This window comes from Tympanuchus pallidicinctus, unplaced genomic scaffold (assembly GCF_026119805.1).
Source record: "Tympanuchus pallidicinctus isolate F22 unplaced genomic scaffold, pur_lepc_1.0 scaffold1, whole genome shotgun sequence".
Classification (NCBI taxonomy): Eukaryota; Metazoa; Chordata; class Aves; order Galliformes; family Phasianidae; genus Tympanuchus; species Tympanuchus pallidicinctus.
Genome location: NW_026294618.1, coordinates 17,151,448 through 17,168,424, shown reverse-complemented (window position 1 = coordinate 17,168,424; position 16,977 = coordinate 17,151,448). Strand labels below are relative to the sequence as shown.

Sequence of the window (16,977 nt, the reverse complement as noted above, 5' to 3'; positions counted from 1 at the left end):
TGGAGTGTTGAGTGGGCTCTGGAAGTTTCGTGTTTTTTACTCAACAAGTCAAGGATGCTACATCCAATTGCAAAAATAGGGAGAGTGTCAGTAAGGAAAATATGTTAATTATCCATGTAACATGATCATATTCAGTGCTGCACACTGTGTGTTTTTACTATCAGTTGTTAGGAATTAAGCAAAGGAGGGAAAGTACTGTAAAAGCGCAGTGTGCATGCATAACTTAGAGCTGAATAGATCTAAATGGTTAAAAAGGGGTTCTCTGCTAGAGAGGAGGAGGGGAGAGTAAGAGTGCATTCCCAAAAAAGTACATTCCCAAAATAAAAAGCTTACATCATGGACCTCTTCAGCTTTCCCACACTTCTTTCCTAATTATTGTCCTGCAGGACAGCTGATCTATTTCAAACAGGAAGCTGTTTACAGATAACACTTGCAACTGTGTTGTCTGATTTGTTGAACTGTCGAAAAGCAAAAGACAACCTCTTTCAAATTAAAAACTGTCAGACTTCTGTAAACAGCAGCAATGAGGTTCATCTGTGCAGTGTCCCTGCAGGCACAGAGTGTTCTGCAGTTTTCTCAGCAACCGTAAGGTAAGTGACTTTTATACTTTCATTCTTTAGAAGAACATAAAGGAAAAAAAGGGTGTTTGTTGGCTGGCTGTCTTGTAAGCAGCAAAACATGACTGGCAATGGCCACACAACAGGGGAAGGTAAGAGAAATATTTGCTAGAACAGAGCAAGCTGTTAATGTTGGACCTTTCTGTTCAGAAGTACCCATGTGGGTTAGAGCACAGAATTCCTAATCAGTGTTTCTATTGAAAATGTAAAAATGCCATTGCAAGAGTTAATTCCTTTCTTTGAGTAACAAAGGACGAAGCAGTATATTTTAATTTTTCATGTGACTGAAACTTATTGCAGTTTATTAAGGGGCTGTTATCATTTTCTATAACAGATAATTGATATCTCAGTTTAACTTTTGGAAATACTCAGTGCTTTTCTCCTTCCTTGTAGCTGTACTTCCCAGCAGCTGGTTATTTTCCACTTTAAAAAGTAAATTTTTAATACATCTGCGAGGCAGGGAATAAAGACTGACATTGCTGAAATGAAGCAGATGACAGTGGATTCAGTAAGGACTACACCACTGTAATCAAGAGTTAATACAGTTAAAAACAGATCAAGTTGGTGGCAGTAGTGTAAGAGAATCCTAAATGAAAATTAGAATCTGCGAAGGTATAGAATTTTGGTCTAAACAAGCTTGACCGTGAGAGTAAGCTGTAGTTTAGTAAACAGAGGGCCATATTCATGCTTTTCAGTCATGTGCAAATTGGCATAAGGAGACAGAATATGTAACTGAAAGTCATAGTTAAAATGGCATTTTAAATATGGCGTAGCCCTGCAGCCAGCAGGGAATTGCACAGTGTAGTTTACAGATTGTACGTCATTTTGAGAGCTGTTTTTCTGATTACTTTTGAGTGATTTTACTCTATTTCAAAAGCTCCATTTAGTCAGCTTAAGGGCTGCCCAAAACTTGAGCTAGAATCATTTTGAAGTGGAAAGGCTTTTGATGAAGCAGTTTTTTGAAGAGGAGTGTCAATTTTTCAGAGTAGTTTAGTCCTTTTGTCAAAGTATTTTGGCTGAAAACCAGAAGAGTTTAGCCAGAAATATACTCACAGTGTCTCCTGGGAGCTGTAGTGCTTTGCATTGCTTTTCACTACTGGCTGGCCTTTATGGTTGAACCACACTTCCCTTAGGCCCTGTGCACAAGGACTTGCTGCTGTGATGTGCCTTGGTGCAAGGAGCACTGTGCTGCATTTTGTCAGATGCACTGTTGTGGAAGGGACACGGGCTGGGCTCATAGGGAATTAAAAGCAGGAGAAGCCGCCCCATATACTAGTAGGTAATGGCTAGCTTAAAATTTGAATGCTTGATTGTAGCCGTGTGTGAGCTTCATAGCACCCTATTTGCTGTGGACCTTGCAAGTGTGACCCTTTAAGAGGGTTAGATGTGTCAGTAAAAGGCTTAAAAATCTTCTGTTGTTTTTAGCCATGCAAAAACCCATACAAGGGAGAGAACATTTCCAAGACTTTGCCAATTTTTGCACTAAAAATATTGCACTTTACATACTTGGAGCTGAACGCTGCAATTATAGGGTATGACTGGATTTTGTAAGGTAGGTAAACTGTTTAAAAAAAAAAAAAAAAAAAAAAAAAAAGGAAAACAATGGGAACCTTATGCATTAGAAATTATTGGTCTTGTCTCTTCCATCTAGATGCGATTTCTAGCAATTCGTGGTCTTGGTGATTTGCCTTTAGGAGCATTATATGTCTGTGGGCCTGCAGCTGCTTGAGTTCTTCGTTGCTGGCCCAGTCTCTTGTTTGGAGAAGGTTAGAGAGGATTTGCTTCATTAGTAGCATTGCCAGTGTTGACTTGATCAGGTCTCATCTGGGAATTTTGGGGTGAAGAAGGGGAAAAACAGATGAAGAGTAGAAAGAACATCTGCTTCAACTCTGCCTGGTTTTGGGTGGGGACCATTAGGAATGAAGTTGTGTCCATGGTTGTGTTTAGCTTCCAGGTGCCCATCTTTCTTTGCCTGCTTTTAAGGATGGAAGTGAGCAAGTGTCAGGTTGCTTCAGGAGAGCTTTAAGTTGGACCTTAGAAAGAGTTTTTTTCCATAAAAAGTGTGATCAAGCACTGCAAGGGGCTGTCCAGGGCAGTGGTGGAGTCCCCATCCTTGGAGACATGTGAGTTGTGTAGATGTGGCACTAAGGGATGTAGCTGAGGGACAGGACTTGGGTAGGTTGGACTGATGGTTGAACTTGGTGATTTTGAAGGCTTTTCCAAGGAAGATGATTCTACGATTCTGTGACTCGGTGTTGTTTGTACGATACAGTAATTGTGGAATGAGCACAAATAATAAGAAATCATCCAGATAGCTCTCTCAGATTTTCAGGTTGATTTTTTTCAGTGATTTTTCAGGCTTAGTTGTGGATTCCTTCAAATTCTCCTGTGATGGGACTGGGGTATTTAGCAGATGCTGAAACTTGCTCATAAAAGTTGTGCATATAAGTGTCCTTGGCAGACCCCTTAGAGGTCTAAGAGACCTCAATTCACAAGTTGATTTCATCTCCATCTAATGTGAATGCTGAGAACATTTTGATAGCATCCAAATGGCAAAGGCTGATCAACAAAGCATGTCTGAAGTAGTACTTGTCTCTCTACATGATGCTTTCTTTTACAAGACAAGAGTTCATAAATCATTCATTTCTAAGGACATTTTAATATATGTAAGACTTTGTCATCAGAGAAGGATTTCTATGATATCACCTCTTGCTTGGGATTCAAAACAAGGGTCTTCATTATATATACGTAAAATTATGTTAAATAATGTATGTATGAAATAACTGGCAATATTGGATGGCATGGTAGTTAGGACTAGTCAAAATAAATCGTGGGACAAGAATGCAATAAAGGCCTAGCATAGGAAGCAAAAAAAAGTCTGATTGCATAGAAGAAGAATGTCTCTCACTGAGGTGTGTCATCAGAAGGATATTAACAAGAAAGTGGATTCCCTGATAGCTGACTGGTTAGTGGAATTTTGGGCAAAAAGTGTTATGGAAACATACTGGGAGCAAGAGAGATGCTGAACAAGAGAAGAGCTGTGCATCTGTGCTCTCAGCAGTATCCACAGATGCATTTGCAACATTTCTGTGGAGTTGTGCAATGAACTCAATTCAAAACCAATTGAGAGAAAGTGAGATGGCACATTTAAAATTATTGCTGTTTTTATTATCAAGGGCAATCTTCAAAAGGACAAGGCAGATATCTTCACAGAGTATTCCCAGATATCTTTTTTATTGATATATAGTGGAGAGGAACCTGATTTAAGTAAGTCTTTGTGATGTTCTTAGGTAGAATGTGCTGATTTTCACCAGCTTCCAAACATCTTTGAGTCATGAGTATGTGTCTCCAGAATCATTCAGATTGGACTATTTACATTTAAAATGTGAGAGACAAATGTGGAGATAACCATATTATCTTCACAAGCTTTGGAAAGATAAATAAATCAGTTATGTTCCTGAAGTGCTCTGAATAAAATTGATTTTCATGCGTGATTTCAAGCAGACAGTGTCCACTGCTACTTCTGCAGTGCGATGAGTGCAATGGGATCTTAGACAACACTCAACAGTGTACTATAAACGTTAGGGAGGTTTTACTGTTCATTTGAAAACCTTTCACCTGAAAAGAGAACAGTCGGGCATTCCATTCTTTGCAAATCCTGAGTATAGTTTCTGGATGTCATGTGTCAAGCTTGTGCAAGGATCATCATGATGCAGTGAGTATGAATGTTACTATCTCAGCTCTAAAGGCACATGTCCATGCTGGCCTGTCAAGTGAATCTGTTGGCACTTGATTCTAGGGTCAGAAGCTTTCTTATTGAGTCTGGTAATAATTTTCTTTACTCTGTCTTCTAAGCAACCCTCTTTAAATGCATTTGTCCATCTAGACTGAGTTTACTTGCATCAAGTTGTTCCTTGATTTTAGGGATGATGATGATAAATGTCATCATTGCAGCACTATATACATGGATATAACATGTTCAGAGTTGATCCTTTGGCAGCACTGAATAATTTTGTGGCAAGTCTTTTTTTGTTGCTCTTGTTTTTCATCCTTCTGTTGCTTGTGTCAGCTGGCAGATGTTGGGATTTCAGCCAGGACAAGGTTAGCACTGCCTTTAATACCTCCTCTGAAGTCTTTTCTTTTGCTGGTAGCTGCATAATCAGAGCTCTGGCATTAGCTTCTGCTGTTGTAAATGTTCTATAAATGCTGAACACTTACACAAAAGAGGTATCTGCAGGTCCAAGTGATCATAGCTGATGTGCACTTTTCTAATGTGTGCACGAATGGCCTCTGGTCATGTTCTGGCTGTGTGAGATGCATCTATGGCTATTGTTAGAGAATTTGCTGAGCTCAAAAGCAGGTAGAAATGCCAGTAGTTATCACTTACTTAAAATGAGTTGTTATATTCCTCCCTAGAAACATACTTATTAATAGAGAGGAATCTCTCAGGGTGGTTGGTTAGATGAAAGGAATTTAATAAAAAATTCCCAAAGGGAGTTGTCATTCTAAGGAATCTCTTGGCAGAAGAAGCATCCTGGCATGTGGGTAAGGGAAGTAACACCTTCAGTTTAAATGGCTTTGTTTGCAATTTTATATACACATTCTATCTATATCTTTCTGAATTCACATTTCTTTTTCAGAATGAGACCAAATTGTCAAAAGCACCTCTGGCCTGAATGCAATCACTTGTATTTTCATTCTTTAAATCTTTGTGTTTGACAGAGGACTCGAAGTGCAATTGCTGTGGTATAATCGCTGCACTGGGAATTGTTTACCACTGAATATCTTCTTTCAGCTGGCTTCCATTTGACATGTCTTCTAAGCAGGATCATATCTGTTGGCAAAGATGTAGACTGATTGGCCAAAGTCTACTGTAGCATCCTAGTGTAAGAATACTTCTATCTTCTGAGGATTTCATTAATGTGTAGTCATCTGCAGGGACAGCATTATTTAGCATATGCTTTTATGAGGACACATCAGATTTGCACATTTTTTTTCCCCATATTTTTTGCTTCTGCAATTATTTCTATATACAAATCACTTATTTTTCTTTATCTGGGGAGCTGTTTTTGTAGGGTTTCCTTTCCTTTGTTTTCTTTCCTGCATCTGCACTTAGAAAAGTGTTTCAGAAGTCTTAAGAGTGAAAATCTATTCAACAACACTATTGTTATTAAGTTTATCCTTTTCTGCTTACTTATCTAGTGAAGACATTTGGCTGTATTCCCTGTGAGGCTTGCTTTTTCCCCACGATGCTTTTACTCCGATGTAGAGACTTGGCCATTTTACTGAAGGTGTTTTTAGTCCTTGTATCACCAGTATAATTTATTTCCCACCTTTGCCAGGCATCAGGGATTATGAAATCCCAGCTGATAATGAAAGTATCAGCATAGGTTCACATGTCAAATGTTATTTGATTCCCGCAGGTTCTCAGTTTGAGAATAAAAACAATATTTTGTTGAAATTGCATTGATGCTGCTGCCTCAGTCCAAATGCAAGATTTTGTACTATGGTGATTTGTTACATTGAGGATATCATTCCAAGAAGCATGTCCTTGTCATTTGAGGATAATATTCTTGGATCGTTTCCATGACTCTGGCTTGAATGCTACTGCAAAATGTCTCATCTTGCTGTATCTCAAATGCTCCGTATCTTTTGCTGGATATTATTTTCCACTGCAGCCTGGTATTTTGCCATATCTTAAATCCCAATCTTTAATTATGCACCCACTCTTTTTTTCCCCTCACATTTTTGTGAATTTAGTCCCATTATTTCTTTCACTTATGTGTCTTTTTGTTTTCTGTATGCCTCTGGCATGTGAGGGGACAGTTTTATAACACACTGGAGGCTATCTTGGCTTCTGCAGAGGGCTGGCAGCATTTTTTTGCAGGAATGGATGGCCATTTTTTCCTCTCCAGGAGCCAAGCAACTAAATCAACTGAAAAATAACACTGCAAAAAGACGAATGGTTTTCTGCTGGCTTAGCTACCCATGCTAGCTCAGTATGGGATCAGTTTGCGATTGGTGACAGCATGAAGAAGGAGAGGGTGATGTGTACCTGCAGCAGGGGAGTCAGGCTGCTGTTAGCCCTCATATAGATAGACTTAGCCAGTAGTGATGTGGGGGCTTCCCTCACCCAGCTTCACATACCTACAATGCTGGGAGATGAATGCATGCCTCTAGAGAGCCAATTATCCAATCTGTTTTAGGGTGAAATTAATTGTCACAGAAAGGTGCTTTTCCCCGACTTGATTATACGGGGAGCTCAGGATGATTTTTCTCAGACTCAGAAACTCAGCCAGAATGACTGAATCTCACCCAAGGGCCTGCCTGTAACTTCTGCTAGGTTGAGGTCTGGTAGCAAAATGATCCTGATAAATAGGCATCCCTTAATGCCAGCTGAGTTCTGTCTCCTCGCTCACTTTTCTGAGGTGCTGTACATGCTGCGTTCAGAAAGATTGAGCAGCAGTCAAGTAGCTTTCTTTTGTTCCTAGAACCTCATCTAAATTCAGCTGATGCAATATCAAATACATGAGAAAATGGAGGCAAAAGCTATTTTCCCCTGCTGTGTTCTTTCTTGTCAATGAGGAGTGAGGGGTAGGATGCTGGAGCAACTGAAAGGAAGCCTTTCTCATGTTCACGTGTGCTCTAGGGTGGTGCCTTCTGTTTTATCCTGAGTTAACAGAAGTCAATTTTGATAAGTAAGCACTCATTTTTCTTTTTCTTGTTCTCTTCCCCCCCCCCCCGTAAAATATTGCTAGGCTTGATTTGGCTTCTTCACCATGCTTCTTCCCTTGCTTCTCATCTTTTAATCTGTTGTGCCTGAGTTTATGCTACTTTCATATATAGCATCCATCTCCTGGGGGCAGTTCTTCTCCTGAGGAACTGTGGGCTCCCATCTTTTTCACTTAAGACTGTTCCAGAACTGGTATTTCTCATTTTTGGATCAATACGTGAGTGGTATTTCTGTTGTGGAGAAAGCACTCACTAGTGTGGATGTGTTGGGATGATGGAGGTGTTTATCTGCCTGATCTCTGCACCTCAGAGTTTGTCTGGGGAACTGGGACCATGCTCCCCAGATTAAGTTTGCCTTGCACATCTCTTCAGTGCTCTCAAGAAGACAACTGTCAGGCCCTCCTGGAAAACTTTTAGGTGTCTGGAGGCCAAGAACATGTTGGAAAGCATAAGTTGATTGAATAGGCACTAAATGCTCAGATACTGCACAAATATGCCAACTTGTTCAGCCAGTCCTAAGCTTATGCTGATGCGGAGAGTTAAAAAGTAGTGCCCTCAAGCTTCAGAAATAAGATGAAAAATGCATATGTCAACAATATGTATTCATTTATGTACAGAAATGTTTCCCACAGCGTTCTCCAGATATTCACTGATTCTTGGTGACTCTGGTGTTTGACAGAAATGTGGGGGGCATAGCATCAAGACCGAGTTGAGACAGTTTAGATATGAATTTTGCAAGTACTGACAACTGTATTTCAGAGAATTGCAGAATCAAAGGTGTTGAAAGGGACCTCTGAAGATCATTGGGTCCAGCCCGCTGCTAAAGAAGATTCGCTATAGCAGGTTGCACAGGAAAATGTCCAGATGTGTCTTGAATATCTCCAGGGAAGGAGACTCCACCACCTGAGTAGTCTGTTCCAGTGCTCTGTAACCGTCAGATAAGTTTTTCCTCATGTGAACTTCATATTTTGGGTTTGGGGGCTGTTAGATCAAATTTTCAGTGTTTCTGATGTTTTTTAAATATGGCACCAAAAATCACAAACTATTTCTGCAAATTACAGCTGCAAACAAGGCTATGGCAGAGAGACTGTCATTTAACAGAGGCTTTTATTTCTCTTTTTTTTTTTTTTTTTTTTTTTTTTGACAAATACAAAGCTAAGATTCTCCCTGAATGTTGTTCTGCCATCTAAAAACACCACATGGAGACATTGTGAGACATCTGGAACTCAGTGCAAGCAATCATGAGGGTCCCGTCTCCCTCTGGCTGTACATTAAGATGGAGTACTTGCCTCTTTCTATACTCAGTCTTTCTCACACCGTTGCTGAAGCCTTGATTTTATATGTTCAGCACAGATGACGGTACGTTAATTCTGACTTAAACTCACTTCTGCAGAACTGCATCAGGAAGAAATTTGTCTCACAATTTTTAAAAACATTATTCTCAATGAAAAGTGAAGCAACTATTCCTACCTGCGACAAGGGCACCTACATGGTACAGCCAGAGCTAATAGTCCCTCATACCTCACAAACATGGGCTGAGGAAATTGCTCTATTGAGCCAGAATTAAATGCACTTTGGGGAGTAACCAATGACTTCCCATCAGCTAGGCTTTTAGTTAACGTTAGCTTCTCATCAGCTCAGACTCGCTCTTTTGTCCTCTGCGGCAAACCTCACTGTTCTTCAGCATCATCAGGACCTGAAATGCATTATGTTGCTGCTTTATGCCTCTCCACGAGCCATAGATTTCACAGAGACTTTGTAACCACAGCAGTTACAACCCCTGTTTTTAGAATTCCAACAGCATTAACATTTGGGTATTCTTTTTTTCTCTTTCAAGCTTGTTGCTTTAACCTTAAAATCAACATTTCTGCAACATTGCAGTGCTTTAAAATGAAATGCTAACATGATCACCTAATGTTTCAACAGCCTTATCATTGATTCTGATTTTATATTTTGCCTAAGTTGAGAGCTCTTGATTACCCAAGGTAATGCATGGGAGAGCTAGGAGGACAAATGAGAGAACTCTTAGAGAAGGTAAAAATAGAGCAACACAAGGCGTAGGTTAGGATTATCAGCAGTGCTGTAATGGGGAAAGGGAAGGTCAGTGGCACAGGTTTCATCTCCATCCATAGCCTCTGGGCACTGCTTATCCCAGAAATTTATCCCTAGGCTGTGCTGGCCCCTGGTACCATCCTTCTAACTGTATTCTGGCTTTTATCTCTTCAGTGTTTGAAACAGTGTGAGGTCTGTGTTGCAGCCTGGCATTTCAATGACATCACTGTGGGTACAAATTGCATCCATTGGGATGTGGCTTGGAGCCTGTTCGGGCATTTGAGGATACACAAGCTGCCAGATAACACTTTCCAGGACTGGGATGCAGGTAATGAGGGCTTGAGAAGTCAGGGAAGTGAAAACTGTGTGGAGGTACTGATGTGTCTGTAGAGCTGACTCAAACCTGCTTGGAGAAATCATCCCCCAAATGTGCTGTACTGCTTCCAGCTGTGGGATGCCTCTGCAGATCTGTCACCCATCTTGTTGCTTTTAGGTCCAAAAGAACCACTAAGCCTTCGGCCCTTGTAGAGCAGCTGCTAGCACTTGCAGGGGCCCTGTATTTGAACTATTAGCTGGCTGGAAGTGAGCTCCATGCTTTCCACCCGCAGCAGGGTAGTTCAAGAGTGCCTGGTGCCAGCTGGCCTGGCTGTCCCAAGCTGTTCCCAGCCAGCCTGGGGCATGTTCTGCCCCTGGACTTCCCAGTGACTTCACTGGGGGTTGTCACTTGAAATCTGGGTTCACAAACCTCATCTCTCAGCTGCCCAGGCAGACTCCCTTAGAGCCAACAGAGCTCATCAGTTGTTTTGAAATTATTATGCTTAGAGATGTTTTTCTTTTTCTTTTCTTTTTTTTTAAGGGAAAACCATGCAGATTTTTTCTCTTCCTTCTCCTTTCATTTATTTCAAAGCTTTCAACCTGCTGTGGTGTACTGGCCATCGTAGGTTTGTTTCATAGAGAGCACAGAAGCACTTCTGCAAGTGATAGTGATCTGAAAGTGATATCCACAGTGTTTCTGGTCTGGTTTCTGTGATTCATTTATCTGCAGCCTCTTCAGAGATTTCCTCTGTTCTGGCTCTTCTCAGACTGAGGTGATTTCCCAAGCATTCACAAGAGGCCTGGGTATTGTGACCTGCCTGAAACCGAGGAGTTCTGCTCTCCGCTGTGATTCCCCTAAGGTTGTGGTGTGACAGCCCAATTTCTGTGCCAGGCGAGCTGTCAAGAGCAGAGCCAACAAGCAGCCCTGACAGAGCCTTTCCTATGCCTGAGCTGCGTGGGAGTTTGTAAAGGTAGATGAATATTTAACATATCCCCAGACTTTGATCTTCCAGTTGTAGTCTAGATATGTCAAAAGCCCCATAAAATGAAACTGGCAGAGGTAGTGCTGCCTTTATATTCACTAATGCAGAGACTGCAGCACCTTCCTCATTTCAATTCCTTCTGTCTCAAGCTTTTCAATTCATCACTGAGAGTCTTTATCACCAGGGTGCTGGATGCTCATGCTGAAACTGCCTGGATCTGCAGGCTTTGCACTGAGTATCTGAACCACTTGGTTTACAGGCCTTTCTCTGATCTTCTGGATGCATTGGGGGTGCATGAAAAAGATCATGGCCAGCAGTTGGAGGGAGGCGGTCCTCCCGTTTTATTCTGCCCTGATGAGGCCATGTTTAGAATACTTTGTCCAGTTCTGGGGTCCCCATTTCAAAATACTCCTAGAAGGAGTCTAGCGGAGGGCCACAATAAATAAAGGGCCTGGAGCATCTCCCATATGAGAAAGGCTGAGTAACCTGGGTCAGTTCAGCTTCGGGAAAAGAAGACTTAAGAGGGGATCTGATAAATGTTGATAAATATCTAAGGGGAGGTGGGAGTCAGTTGGATCACCATCTTCTTGGTGATGTGTTGTGATAGGACAAGGAGCAATGACCTAAGACTTAAACATAGGAAGTTCCATACTAACGTGTGGAAGAACTTCTTTGCAGTGATGCAGCACTGAAACAGGTTGGCCGGAGAGGTTGTAAAAGTCTTCTTCTATGGGGATATTGAAGACCCATATGGATGCCTACCTGTGTGACCTATTGTAGGGAAATTGCTTTAAGAGGGGGGTGTGGGTTCAGGCAGGATCCATTTTTTCTCTTTCTGCAGTTACCACCCACGATGGTCCATCACCTCTCACTGATGCTGTTGCTGATAGTTAAAACACCTATGTTTAGGTGCTGGAAGGAGATTTCCAGGCACAAGCCTCTGCCATATCCTTCTGCCCCATGCCTGTCAGTGTTGAAGAGGTGTTTGGACAATGCCCTCAACAATATGCTTTAACTTTTAATTAGTCCTGGTGTGGTCAGGCAATTGAAATCAGTAATCTCTGAAGATTATTTCCAACTGAATTGCCTTGCCTCACCTCACTATGTTTTATTGCTCCCTATTTCACTTGCTGTCTGTTGTGACTTGGACCATAGACTTGTCATAAAAAGCAAGGCCATCCACTGTGGATAGTAAGAGCTCCTCTGGGATGCCAAGTTCATCAGGATGTAGTGCCTTCTACCCCGTGGCTAAAAATTTCCTCTAGGGAAATGTGGTTGGATTTCAGCTTTATGTATGTGAAACAATTTAGGCAGCTGGGAGAAGGTTGCTATCATAGCGCTCTGATGTGCTATAAGCCAGGTCTGATCTGGCTTCTGACAGCCAGGAGTGGCTGTGTGTGTGCATGGGCAAAGCAGGTGATGGTCTGAGACAGCTGAGAACAACAGCACAGCAAATGTTTTCCTCCTGATTTTATCAGTCAAAGACCTGCTGGTACTCTGCCTGTTGTATTTGAGCAGCCCCTGCTGAGATTTGTACTTCAGTGGGTTTGTGTGCTCCCAGCAATACCTGAGGTAGGTATTTTAATGCTGATCCAGACATGCATGTATGAGCTGCAGTCATCCTTGTTATGGCAGCATAAGCAAAATTCTGTATGCTGAAAGCTCTTGAAAGGAAAAACATACTGTAAACATCTGCGTGTGTGAGTATTGTCCCTCCAGAATCAGCACCTGAAGTTATGAGAGGAGACTTCTGTAGATGACATTAGTACTTGGCATTCTGAGCAGAATGTTGTGAGGTTACAACATGTCTCTCTAGAAAGATTGCTTGTACTGCAATCTGCTAGATTATAGCTAATATAAAATTGAGATTTTTAAAATAAAACTGTTACATTACAACTTAGTGGATTTTTTTTTTTGGGGGGGGGTGTGGGGGGGCACCTTCTCCTGAATCTCTTGATCCATGTGAAAATGTCAACATTAACATCTTTTTTTCTTTTTTTTTTCTTTTTTTTTTTTTTTTAATAAAAATATAGCATTAGTTAATCCTGTATAGTATTTTAAGCTTTTCATTACGAGGAAAATAAGGTTCTGCTGTGTGGCAATCTTATTGTGAATGTGAGTTTAATGCTAGGGAAGCAGTACTTCATTGCTAACTGTAACTATATCTGTGACTGTTCAGATGAGGGAAGGGTTGGTACCTCTTTTCTTGCCAGTTTAGGCTGAAATATTGGAAATAAGGAATTTTTACTTTCTTCTCAGAAAGAGTGGTAATGTATTGGAACAGGCTGCTCTGGGAGGTGGTGAAGTCACTGTCTCCCTGGGGGTGTTGAAGAATTGTGAAGACATGGCACTGAGACCCATGGCTCAGAGGGTAATATAGGCCAGTCTTCCTGTTCTAGATGTAAAACTCACGCAGCTGTGTCAGGGCTATAAAAAGTGATATATGAATGCTTTCTCTTGAAACCCTGATAGGACTTTCAGCTTGTTTGTGTAGTAGAAAGCCTTGGTGAAAGAAGGACTGGAAAAACATGCCAGAAGTACATAAATAACACTTTTGTCTAAGAGTATTTGTATAGACCTCTTAAATATCAACTTTTGAGGGTTTTTTCACACAAATTCCATTTCTATGCTTTGTTTTCAAAAGATTTCTTCACAGCCAGGAAAACCATTTGACATGTAAGCTTGGGTGAGGGTATGTTTCAGATGTGAATCTTCTTAGGATTTATGGAAGGCTCTGATGTAACTTCACTGCATGATACAGTGAAATACATCTCCATCCCACTCTCACTGAGTTATGTGAAGGCTATTGTGTCAGACAATTTACTGGGCACAATTTCAGTGCTCGGACAGATGGGATGTGAAATTTCAGGCCTGCAGGTTGGTCTCATCGCCTACTGAATTGCCTCTTAAGAGCACTATGCACTCCTAAGCAGCAGCTAAGTGCTGACATTTTTCAGTGCAAGCCCATATACTAGATTTTTCTCCTTTGACCTTTCCCTGCCTACAGTGAGAAATAGTGAATGCAGAGTTGCCTGTCATTGACTTTACTTAATTTCTTTCTTGACTAAATTCATCCTGAGCTTTATCTTACCCACTGTAGCACCAGAACAAACTGCTGAATGTGACGCTACATATTTCACATATGCCTGTGTTACATGCAACCTGACACATCCTTCTCATGCTGTGTGGGTTATAGCATGCAAAAATATATTGTGTTCATAGAAAGATGTTGCATACGTTCAAAAACTGTTGAAAGTCTGTGGAATTCTTATAATTGTTTATTCATTCTTTTGTTTAGGAGTCAGTGACCTGTAAGTGCTCATTATGAAGACAGATCTGGTTTTCTTGGTGACTCTAATTAGCCTTGCCTTCCTGTCACTGCTAAGGTCTGGATATCCTCAACATATTGCAGAGGAGTCCTGCTCTGTTCAGATTCTTGTCCCAGGCCTCAAAGGTAATGTGGAAGTCTACTTCATCATTCAAATGCTAATCCTTTCTTTCTAACAGGCTCATTTGCACCATTGGTGGTTTCTAAACAAGACAAAAAAAAGTATGTTTTCTGTTTGTCCAGTCTGTAGCCTCCTTATACATGAAGTTTCAATGTCCTTAAGAATAATTAGTCTGTTAAAATTAACATGGCATAAAGAATGCATGCCAAAGTTTCCCAAACTTACTCCTGATCATTAATGCCTGCTTTTCTGATATACATGGCCTAGTTTTTTTTCTCTCTGTTTATACTCATGACTGACACAAAGAGACTGTAAAGTCAGGCCCTGTGTTATACCTTGAGAGATTTTCATTGCCATTTTGCAGTGTCCTAATAGGAAGTATTTTGTATGTTATGCTCTTATATTTGCCTTCCTTTGGGCTAAATTTCCATTGGTTTTAAATGCCTGATTACCTTTTAGAGGAAGTCAAAAATTAAAGTTAGGTTTTAGCACTTTTACATTTTCTGTCAAGTGAAGCAGCATTTTTCAAAAATATTCCCCCAAACTATTGTGCAACAAAGATGGTATAAACTGTTGATCCTTCTGCAATTAAACATGTACTGAAGTACCTTAGGTAGGAAATCAACATTTGGGAGGAACTAGCATTTTAAAGCAACGACATCCACCATGGTGTGAAATCCCAGCCCCGTTATTAGGTAAATCAGTAAGAGAGTTGTCCATCATGGAGGCTGTGGTATTTCTACTGGAGCGTAATGTTCCAGTTGAGAAGAACAGCACTGGTCTGTTACATCTAAGTCTTCTGAGGTATGGCTACGCCTTGAATAAATTTGTTTCACTGAGACATTTGCTGCGGAATAAGCATAAAATAATAAAATCTTTATGTAATACAAAGAACAATACAACCAAGGTAAATATATGTTGTCCAGACTTATACAATGGTGACCATACCAATGGGAACCAGAGCTTTGAAATGGCTTTTCAGGTCAGAGAAATTGTGAGCCTCTGACAAATTTTGTGACTACTTTGCCTTAGTTTCCCTACTTGTGTAATCTGTCAAAATTAACACCTTTAACTATGATTTTTATGAAAGGGCCATTATTGCTGTTATATGCAGCTTAGTCTTTTTTTTTCTTAGAACATTTAAGCAGTACAATAATAATCTTGGCCCTTTGCCAAAAGGAAACAGCGCAGAAGGCTGAAAACCATCACGTGCCAATGGTTTCACTCTGCTTCATGCATTGAAGGCATTGCAGAAGTGAGAGAGATTGATGTACAAATTTAGTGAAGCACAAAATGGCTTGATGCAGCCCCAGTTGATGTGAAGTCTCTAAAAAGCTATCAGTGCCCCAGCTACACTGTCAGGGGGCCTGGCACTGAGCATTGGTATTGAAATACTGCTGTACCCTGCTGGCACAACTCCAACTCATTTCAGTGGCCAAGCCTTACTTTCAACTGAGCGCTGATGTGGCTGTGTGCCCAAATTTCAGCTCCCCCACAACAGGGTTTTCTCACTGCAGCTGTTAGATTTCCCCCTGCTCCTTCTTGGCTGAGCAAGATCTGCAGAGATGGAGCAACAGAACCCTGCTCCACTGCTAGGCATGAGCTAGATGGGACTTGGGAAAAAGGAGGTACTGGGAACCTGTGGGAGAATTTATGGAGACCGTGGATTGCGTGAAAAGTAAAAAGAGAAAGTGGAGGTGATGCAGAGAATGGAGCCCAACTGGCTCCTGAGGGAGAAAGACACCAGGAAAAAGCATCCAAAGTAGGGGAGTGAAATGAAGAAATTTTAGAAGAACGGGAAGAGATAAAGGGAAGGAGAGAAGAAGGGCACAGAGAATGAGAGTGAGCAGAGAGGCTGGAAACTGGAGAAAAAAAAAGACATAATAAAATAACACAAAGCCAATTAGGACCCTACAGAACAAAGGATGTCGGAAGGGGAATGAGATGAGAATGGAGGTGGAAATGGAAAATGAAGAAAGCCAGTGAAGAAACCCAGAATAGAAAAAAGGCACAAATGAGATTAAGGTCAGCAGCTTAGGTCTGGGACTGATATATTTTTTTGCCCCCTAAAACTTCAGCTGTATAAAGGAGAAAGATGAAATGAAGGAGGGAAAAGCACTATGGCTCTGAGAATCCAGACAACAGAATGATCTGTTTTTTAAAAAACCAATAGTATTAATAATGGGAAAGTGCATTTTGTGTGAAGAAGAAATGGATAGCAGTGTCCTGATGTATTGCTTACTACATTGTAAAGAAAAAACATTACACGGAAAAATCCTTTAAACCCCCTTTTTTTTTTTTTTTTTTTTTTTTTTTGGTCATCTTCTTTTGTCTCCTTTCCATAATCTAAAGCAGGAATTATCTCTAAATTGAAGAATTGAAGAAATATGAGTTTGAAGGCTGGACTGTTTGGTGGATAAAGAGTTGGTTGGACGGCGGTCATAGCCAGAGGGTTTCTGTCAAGGTTCTCTGTTCAGATGGAGGTTGGTCAAAAAGTGGCATCCCCCATGGATCCATGTTGGGACTGCTGGGCTTGTTTAGTTTGGAGAAGAGAAGACTCTGAGGAAACCTCATGTGGCCTTCCCGAACAGAACTTAGAAACAGGAGGGGGATCAAATTTTTGTGCTTGCTGATAGTGATAGGACAAGGGAGAATGGTTTTAAAATAAAAGAGTGGAAATTTAGTTTAGATGTTAGAAAGAAATTTTTCACTCAAAGAATGGTGTGGCCCTAGCACAGGCTGCCTAGAGAAGCTGTGGATGCCTCATCCTCGAAGGCATTCAAGGCCAGGCTGGACGGGGCCCTGAGCAGCCTGATTTGGTGGGTGGCA

General features: G+C 41.0%; 1 protein-coding gene across 3 annotated transcripts in view; it reads left to right on the top strand.

The window, feature by feature from the left end:
- Positions 1 to 277: 277 nt before the first annotated feature.
- Positions 278 to 16,977, top strand: part of COLEC11 (collectin subfamily member 11) — a 33,851-nt gene continuing 17,151 nt past the window's right edge. The window contains exons 1-2 of one of the 3 annotated variants that reach the window (XM_052672476.1): positions 278 to 590; positions 13,998 to 14,153. In XM_052672476.1, coding sequence (XP_052528436.1) covers positions 14,024 to 14,153 — 130 coding nt within the window. In that variant the 5' untranslated portion in view covers positions 278 to 590; positions 13,998 to 14,023. Of the gene's footprint in view, positions 591 to 648; positions 710 to 13,997; positions 14,154 to 16,977 lie in introns of those variants that run through there. The other 2 variants (XM_052672493.1, XM_052672484.1) reach the window with 2 other exon arrangements.